This window comes from Colletotrichum siamense, assembly GCF_013390195.1.
Source record: "Colletotrichum siamense strain Cg363 chromosome Unknown KSG_Cg363_contig02, whole genome shotgun sequence".
Taxonomy (NCBI): domain Eukaryota; kingdom Fungi; phylum Ascomycota; class Sordariomycetes; order Glomerellales; family Glomerellaceae; genus Colletotrichum; species Colletotrichum siamense.
This window is the reverse complement of record NW_023501015.1, coordinates 2,519,753-2,528,773: the sequence shown is the minus strand read 5'-3', so window position 1 is coordinate 2,528,773 and position 9,021 is coordinate 2,519,753. Positions and strand designations below refer to the sequence as shown.

General features: G+C 56.2%; 1 protein-coding gene across 1 annotated transcript; it reads right to left on the bottom strand.

Annotated features, from left to right (window-relative positions):
- Positions 1-3,651: 3,651 nt before the first annotated feature.
- On the bottom strand, positions 3,652-6,689 carry CGCS363_v002655 (Uncharacterized protein; the record flags this gene model as incomplete). The annotated part of the gene is made up of 4 exons (XM_036634504.1): positions 3,652-3,863; positions 3,917-6,087; positions 6,145-6,523; positions 6,575-6,689. The coding sequence occupies 4 exons, from the start codon at positions 6,687-6,689 to the stop codon at positions 3,652-3,654; spliced, it is 2,877 nt and encodes a 958-aa protein (XP_036499079.1).
- Positions 6,690-9,021: the final 2,332 nt, after the last annotated feature.

The following is a 9,021-nucleotide window of genomic DNA, read 5'->3' as shown; positions in this document are numbered from 1 at the left end:
GATGTCTTTTTCTTGAGGTTATTGAGAGAGGAAGAAAAAGAATCTCGAGGAAAGGCCGAGAAGATGGAAGGGTGTAGGTGAAGGTTGGGGAAAACTTGGCTCTTGAATGAGTGTGAGTTTGCTCCTCGTCCTGATATGTGCGCGGGTCAGGTGTGATCCCGGGCTTGGGGTTGTGTTGTTGTTGTTGTGAAGGTGAAAGAGGTGAATGAGGGTGAGACGGTTCAAGTCAAGGTGACTGAGACGGGCGTCTTGGATTTTTTTGTATCTGAAAATGGGGATTGCAGACTCGAGCGCAGCTCGAAGGAAGTCAAAAGTCCAAGGACTGACAATGAAGAGTAAGGAAGGAATGTGTTGGTTGTGCAAGAAGGTTGGTCGGGAAAGCCCAGTACGTAACCGTTGCGATGTAGAAGGAGGCAGGGAAGGAACGGCGTGCCTTCTTCGTGGGTCTGCTGCTTTGGTGCGCAGATGTGTGTTGTGTGTGTGTGTAAGGAAGGTGTGTGTAAGCCAGGCAAGGTAGGTACCCAGGCTAAAAAGTTTGGATTTTGGATTCTGCTTGAGCAACAGTGAATTTGGTGTCGTGTGTGACGCAATATCAGGGAAGGTCAGGAAGCAAGAGAATGGAAAGTGAGGTAAGGGAAGAGAAGAGAAAGAGAAGCCGAGACCCGATCGAGGAGTTGTTGATGTCAGGTGCGGATGGAGCAAGAGACTCAGGAAGGCGGGAGGCTGTCACGGGCTCTTTATCGTTGACGAGATCCGCAGTCAACCAGCCCGTCGAAGGAAGGCAAGGCGCGCCGAACCAGGGTCAAGGGCGAGGAGGGCGAAGAAGGCAAGGGTGAAGGGCCGGTCTGCCTCCCAGACTCTGCAGATATCCCGCTCTAGTGCAGGTACCAGGCTGTCTGCATTCTGCCCTGAGGAGAGGTGATCCCATCCCGCCTGCGGGTTGGCTGGCGGTCGCGGGGTGCGCTGCGCTTGGCCAACACCACTCCTACCCTTCATGGTCTTCTCGCGCCGGGAAGGAACGACCCCTGTCGACCTGCTGCTTCCCTGCACTGTTCAGGATCTGTTCAGGTTCTTCGGCACCTTCTACTTTGAGATACCTCATCTTCGCATGCTGGATGCCTCCTAGACGCTTGTAGATCTACCTCAGCTTCAAGCTGTTCTTGCAATCGGCTATTCGGATGCTGGCAGCACTGAGCTGGCGGTTTCCATCATGATAATCCCTCCAGAGTATCTGTACCCAGGCCGGCCGATCCAGTCTGGACTACGACCTACGACCTATTTCTGAATCGAAGCCTCCCTGTCCTTCTCCCTCTGGATTCTTTTTTCAGATCCAAAAGTCGGGCCGCAACCCTCGGCTCTCCCGTGCCCTTTAATCCTGTCCAACAGACGAGAAAACCTCGAGAAACTCGACTTGCGCCTAGAGGGACCGCAAGATTCCTGTGTCTTCACCCCTTGCGCCCTAGCACAGAACGGCCCAACCACGCCTGCCGCCGCATTGTGGGCCCAGGTCAACGTCGTCGCTCCACAAAGGCGTGGTCTCTAGTGACACACACATTTGTACCAACGGCGGGGACAGCGGCGGGAGGGCGCCCAAGATACCTACGCTAAGGCTAAGACTGACAGAGAGGAGAGACAGAGACAGGCGCGTTTGTCTCTGGTTTTCTGACCCCAAAAAAAAAAAAAAAAAAAAAAAAAAAAAGTGGGATGAACACGGAGAGAGCGGCAGTCACTGGTCAGAAACTAGACGTGAGGTTTGATCCAGCCCAGTCATTGGCGAAGGGACGGATGCACGAATGGGAGGCCACAGCGGCAGTTGCGCGCCAAAGATCTGAAGCGCAAGGGGCGCAAACTGACCTACCTTCTGGCCGTTGTCGCCGCCGCCGCCTTCAAAGAGACCTTGGGCAGCTTCCTTCCCTGCCCTGTGAGTAATGTAGCACGACACTGCACCTCACTGAAGAGAGCAGGGGCACCACGACGGGTTCGACGGTTCGGATCCAGACCGGATCCAATCAGGCGGCCCGCGTGCCTGGCATCGGTGAGCCGCCCGTTGCCCTGATTGGCTCAGCCCGTTTACTCAACCTGCCCTGTGACACCACCTCACAGCGCTCATCTCCAGCTGTACCACCGCAGTGAACGTTTTGTTGGAAGCACTGCACCACCACGAGGTGCATGGTCGTCGTTGCGCTCTTCAGGCATCTGAACATCGAACAGCAGCAAATGAGGGAATCGTAGTGGGCCAAGCCAAAGGGTCCCACCGTCCAGGATCTGCCCGCTCCAGCGCCTCCCCAAGCGGCAGCCTCCCCCGGGAACCGATTGTGACGTGACGGGAATTTTTTTTTTCTTCGTCTGCTAAGTAGGTAAAACGTCCAGCCAGGTTAGGAAAGGTGAAGACTTGAAACATGCGACATGCGCCGTCAAATGGCATGCCCCGTGCAACCGCCACGAATAAGAATGTTTCCTGCCATCCTCCACCCACCACCGCTGCCGCCCAGCAAAATGTAGTCACATTTGACCGAAAATCGAACTCCACGGCCGTCGTCCCTTAACCTCTCTCCTGTGATCTGATCCCGCCGTGCCCCGACCGATCATACCTTACCTTAATCCCAGCCGGCCACATCAGGCGACTGACATTGGATAATTCTGTCATTAACCTTCTCACATCAGCCCTCCCCCCATCTCTCTCTGTGTGTGCTATATCTAACCCGCACAATGCGACTCTGTCTTGATTTCTGCCGCCTGCGTCATCTCAACCCTGCCACGCCCAAAAATATGACCCTCCTGCGCCTAATGCGAGCCCGGATCTCTCTTATGTAATTGTCAGCAACTACACATGATCATGTTCCATTCTCAAACTCGTCTGCCGCCCCAGGGCGCACTTCGATGCCGTAGTTTCCGCCCCAGTTGTCGCTGCAAGACTAGTGAAGCCCTCATTCTTCTCTCCCTTCTCTCTTGGCCACACATCCAGTTCCAAGGTGAACACTGCTCGTCGGGGTCAAATTTCAATCAAACATTCAGTCAGAGTCTAATATTGTTCTCGACATGGGCGACAGACGACAGCCACTCATTGGACATGCGTATGAAGTAATGGTTTATCATGTTCAAGCCACCTATTGATAGATGGCTCTAGCCTAAACTGCCAGCTCTCACGCTTCTGCCCCTCATATCTCTGCTGAGCTGTCCGCACCACCCAGCCTTCAGATACGCATCCGGATCATGGCCAAACGTCCCCACGTTCGTTCTCACTGGTCCTCAATCGTCTCCTACTTCTAGCCAGACCCAGTCACCTCCCCCCTCGGTGACATCCAAGCGGCAGCATCTCCCTCGCCTCCGTGTCACCTAGCTATCCTGCAAGAATAACCTGGATGATTTCTTGCCAACAAGTAACTTGCTGCCGATAAATGGTATGGCGCACAGAAAGAATACCTCCATCCATTGCTCGGGCAACAGGATCGATCCCGTTGCCAGCCGCTGGATGGGCCCCCTAACATAATCCCCCTTGCCGCCATGAAATGCCGAAGTGCCTGTGTCCGCTCAAGTCCAGCCGGTAAACGATATTCGATTAACAGCGGGAGCTGACCAGGCATAAATGTTGGCGAGGGCTGCATTCCAGACGGCGACGGTCTACCTCTGCCACGGTGCTGTTTTCACCATTCACTTGGCCTCCTCGGAGCCATCAGGACCGCGCCCGGGGCCACCGGCTGGGACTGCCGCGCCCTGCTGAGACCCTTGGTGTTGTCCGTGGTTGTTGAAGGGCTTGGCTCCGTAGGTGTTACTTCCACTTCGATGCTGGGCTCCGTATGAATGCATTTGGGAGGGACTGGTCCCGAAGTGCTGCGGACCCGGACCGTTGTAACCCCTGCCAACTAAGTTGAACCGTTAGCAACTTATTGGAAGCGGGCGCCAGGTACCATCTTACCCTGACCGCCAGGCTGCTGCGGGGTGAAGGCCGGCTGCTGGTACTGCACGTTGGGACTCATGCCGTACACCGGTTGACCCTGCTGCGAACCTTGGTGGGCCATCATGGGCGCGACTGGTCGTCCGGGACTAGGATAGCCGTTGGATCCCGGGATAGGCTGGGGCGGCGCGGCGTTCGGAGGCATGAACTGCGCATGGCCTCCGGCGTACATGGGCATCTGAGGTGCCGGTACCATCCCCTGGGGATTCATGAATTGCGGCATCATCGGTCCTCCCATAGGCGCACCAGGCTGTTGCGGCATGTACTGGTGGTTGTTGGAAAAGTTGCGGAAGCCGCCCATGTTTGGCGTGCCTGGCACGAATGGCTGCATCATCGGCTGGTTGTAGGGCACCTGACCGGCGGAGCCCATGGCTGGCGTGTAGGTGATAGGAACCTGGCCCATTCGAGGCGACGCAAAAGACTGCGCTGAGTTGGAGTGCATCATCCTGTGATCGTCCATGTTTTGGTAGGGTCCGTGAGGCACGTGGCCTCCATGTTGATTCTGCATCGGCATAGGCGGCATATGAGGTGACTGGCGCGGGCCCATACCATGCGCAGGCTGCTGCAGATGGAAAGGGAGCTGATGCTGATGGGCACTGGGGACGACGTGCGTGTGGTTTGGCGTGGCGATAGACGAGGAGGCAAATGATTGACGCTCCAGAAATTCCTTGGACGTAATGTGCATCGTGGAATCAGGCTTCTCATTATCTTGAACTTGTCTCCATGTAGGCGGGGTGTCGTAGGACGGTCTCAATCCTTCGTTGTCATCCCAGTTGCGGCCCTGAGGTGGTTGGTAAGTCTTGACGTGAGCAAGGATGTAGCACTTCTTGACGTCAACCGTCTTCGTCTTGCGGCGGATTAGCTGGCCAGTGGGCGCCGAGCTCACGAGAGTCGTCGCATCGCTCGTCGGCGCGTTGTTTGCAGCGGAGGAGCGAGGGCTAGATCCCGCACTGGGGTGACCATTGGGGTTGAAAGACGCGGCGAAGGGACTGGGTCTGAACTCGTGGCTATTTGGGTTTAACTTTCCACCAATGTGGCTCGGAACGCCAGTGATGCGTCGAGAGAACGCCTCGTTGTTGTTTGCCGGCCCAGTTGGAGGGAGACGCATATCCTGGCCGCCACCATGCGGGTGTGCCGGCGGTTGCGACATCTTCTGTTGCTCGACGTTGCGGAGACGCTGCGCCAGCGGCTGACGATTCTGCTGCGCCATGTGCTGTCCTGACCTGTCGTTCCGGTACGTTTGGGTGTGGTACTGGGGAGAAGCATAAGATTGACGAGCGTTCGGATGGCGGTTCGGTACGTTTGAGGGAGATATCGTGTGCTGCGTGGGAGTCGGACGTGAGGCACTTCTTGTGTCTGTAGTGGCAGACTGTGTGGCCGGGGTGTCGGCAGCCGACTTAGAAGCACCATCCTTTGACGGAGTTTCCTTGGGCTTTGTGGCAGCGTCTGCCTTGGCACGGGCAATGTCTTCAGCGTTCTGGAGCGCCTTCGCCTGGATCTCCTTCTGTTTGGATGGGTCCTTGGCGATGATACCAATCAGATCGGATGGGACGGGGGTTGACAGCTTGAAGGTGTCGGCAAACTTCTTCAACTCTGTCAACTTGACCTCCTTGTCGGCCTTGGCCTTGCTGCTCCGAACTTTCTCTGCGTTTTGTCGCTGTTGGCTGGCAAACGACTTGAAAGAGTTGAGAACATCGCGCTCCACAGTCAAGGCAGCACTTGGTGCACCCTCCTTGACTTGAGGAGAGATGGTGCGACTGGTGGCCGCCGAGGGACGGGCTGCAGCAGCGGATTTGTCGGTCTTGGCCTCGTTGGCCTTCGCAGCAGTAGCCTTCGCGTCCGCTGGCTTCGACTCGGTTGACTTTGCTGGCTCTTGCTTCGGAGTCGGCTTCGCGGCAGGTTTAGAGTCAGCAGGCTTGGGAGCTTCCCCTCCCTGCGCAGCGCCGCCCTTGTTTGCGAGTTGGTTGAGGAGCTTGGCATCCTCTGGTTTGACCGCGGTTTGCTTCTTCGCCGGCGCCCTCAGCTGCGAAGAGATGATTGCGGGATCGACAGGGGCGCCAGTCACCGTAGACTGAGATGAAGGAGCTCGCTTGGCTGGGGGCGTGTACTTGTCGCGCCGGACTCCACTATACCTAAACCAATTGTCAGTTGAATGTTGCAGCGGGACATGGCGAAGGAAGCGTTCTTACTTGTCTTCCTCGTCACCGCCCTGATCGTTACCACCACCACCGACGAAGTCCATCACACGCTCCTCGGCGACGTGAGCCGTTGTGGGAAGGCTTCGCTCGATCTCTCGAGCCTTGCGGTCTGCAGCAGCCATGCGCTCGCGGTATTGAGGATGGCTCTTGTCAATGGTGGTGGTGTAGATGTTCTCGTCATAGTCAGTCTTCAAGCCGAAGAGTCGCTCGTTCTCGGCGAACTGGTCCCAGGCTCCGCCGCTGGAGGACTTCTCCAAGCTCCCATCAATGCCATCGCCAGCGTCTGGAACCCACGGCTGAAGGGCTCGCTCGTTGCCCAGGCGGTTGTTGGTGGAGATGGCGGTGTCAGTTCGAAATCCAGACCGAGCGCCTTGTTGGCTGTTAGATCCGTCATGTCGGGTGTCTGAGCAGGGGTGCGTACCATTCTGGCCCTTTCCGTCGGCCTTACCCATAGCGGCATCTCTCTTGTTGTAGGACATATTGTTCTTGCTGCCGTTGTTCCCGATTTCACTTTGCAGCTTCTTGGGGGGCACCATCTTGCAGCCTCGGGCTGTGGAGGTAGTACAGAATGGGATCTTTCGAAGGCAGTGCCACCTTGACTACCAATGACCTCCAGTCCCCTGCAGGTAGGGTTAGCCCGGCTCCTTGTAGTTTTGTTTGAATAATCCGACGATAAATCCAGCGGCTTAGAGGAGGATGTAGACTTTTGGAAGCTGATGGATATGTGTCGATACACGGAAGGAGGGATGTGGGCGGGTATTTCCGCAGCAACACGCACCTTGCGACGGGAATTGGATGGTCTTCGGTTCGTTGGGCTCGAAAGAAAACAGTTGCCGAGGTTTGCAAATCGGCGGTGTAATCGGACAGAGAGGTTGCCAGTGGCTTCGAAGCTCTCGGCAGATTGAACTGGGAGCAGGTTGAGCGGGTTAGCTTCGCTGGTGGAATAGCGGGGGAAGTCCCATCAAGGACAGGTAGCTGGAAGTCGCAGCTCAAGAGCGGTTGGAGATGTTGACGACAGCGGCGTAGGATGAAGGGAAGCAGGCCCGATAGTACGACAAGCGAGAAAGAAGAGAAGGGAGGCTGTCGCGAAGATGTCGAAGTTGGGCTCGAGGAATAGGAGAGGAATGAATCATGGGAGGAAGTGGATGGGATGGGCTGTGTGTCTCACCTGGTCGAGGTCTCTCCGAATGTGTGCTGGGAAAAAGGCTCCACGAAGGCCTTAGGGGTAGGGGAGAGAAACGAAAGCTTCCCCAAATCTTCGTCCAGGCACAAAGAGACACTGCACGAACAAAATCGCAATTGGGCGACTGGAAATGGAGGGTTAGGGGAGGAAGCAGGCGCAGAAGACCAGCGTCGATCGTGGGCGAAAAAAGGGCGAGGACGTGGAGGGAGTTGGCATTGGGTGTGGAGGTTGAGATGAGGTGAGGTGAGGCTTTGTTTTCCCAGTGCGGTCCGGCCAGTCCCCTACCGCAACTCCCTGGTGCGGTGCTGGCGTCTGGTCGGGCGGGTGGAGTGGGTTCTGCGAGAGGGTAAAGGTACGGCACCGCTGTGTCCTGTCCACTAAGGTACCCGTACTGACTGTGTGTGTGCGTGTGTGCGGGTGTGCCCACTGGAGGTGACCAGCTCCAGTGCACTGTGCTCGCCTGCTGAGCCTCCCATCCTCAAAGTCCCCCAATATGCTAACTTTGGATCCCTGGTACTTGCCTCGTAGGTAAAATACCGAGGGCGGGAACTTGAGAAAGGTACATCTGCTGCCCTTGGAAGTGCCATGAGGTGCGGTGTACCCTGTGCCTTGTCACTTTCAGGTCGGGGACGGGGGCTAGCGAAGGAAAAGGCGCGGGCGTGGTGGTGTGGGACGGATAGTGCTCCCGGGGGATGGTCACAGATGAGTGGCCCCTTGGTCGTTTACGGGCCCGCGAGCCAATCCGCTGCAGCCAGGGCAATCTACCAAGCACGAGACATCTCTCCTTACCAGTGCCACAGCACAGCAGGTTGGGTTGGTTCCCTCTTCGCCGTGAGGTAAGGTATGTGACGCTGGTTGCCTACCTTAATCAAAAGCGCATCAGAGTTGTGGGATGTGTTCCCATGTCTCCTCTTACCTAGGGAGGTACGAATAATAGTTCAACCTTCCTTCCTTCCCTTATTTCCTCGCCGCATTTAGGATGGGAGCGGCCTCCACTCTCTGCCAATCTAGGTACGTCTGCACCTGCAACGACTTAAGAACATACTTCAACCCCCAATTGGGGGGACCGTGCTCTGTGTCGTCCCCTCACGTCAAAGCAGTGTTTCGAGCAACAATCTGTTAAGACTTGACTGCCGTGTTATTGCCCTCGCTCCCTGAGACGTCGTGGCTTTTGACCAAACCGTACCAACTCCAAAGTCTGCCAGAAACCTGTCAGACAGCCGTTTAACAGAGCCATGAGTACGATGCAGCAGCTACACCGAACGTGGTCACGTTGCTGTATGGTGTGTTTGGCAGGGCAATTGATACAAAGTACGTGGAGTGACTCTCCAACTCAATTATGACCTTGCAACCCGTCCAATCTTCGGTGCTACCTCAAGATAAACCCCCGCCAAATGGCTTTGGATGGGCGACTGTGCCCATTCCTCCCTCTCGATTCTCCTCGCTCGGGAGGAGACAATTTCCATTTGCAATTCTAGCGCGGCCGGTTCAATTCCATGTCTTACGGCTCGACATTGGGATGCTTTGGCGCTGGTTTGGCAGCTTTGCTGCACTCGGGGTCCATCCATGAAGGAGCCTCCCGCGTACATTACGTCAACCATGCGTGAGCGAAACAAACGAGATCGACACACCCGCTATAAACACCACTTCACACTGTGGGATCATCCCATCTGCAATTTCACTCA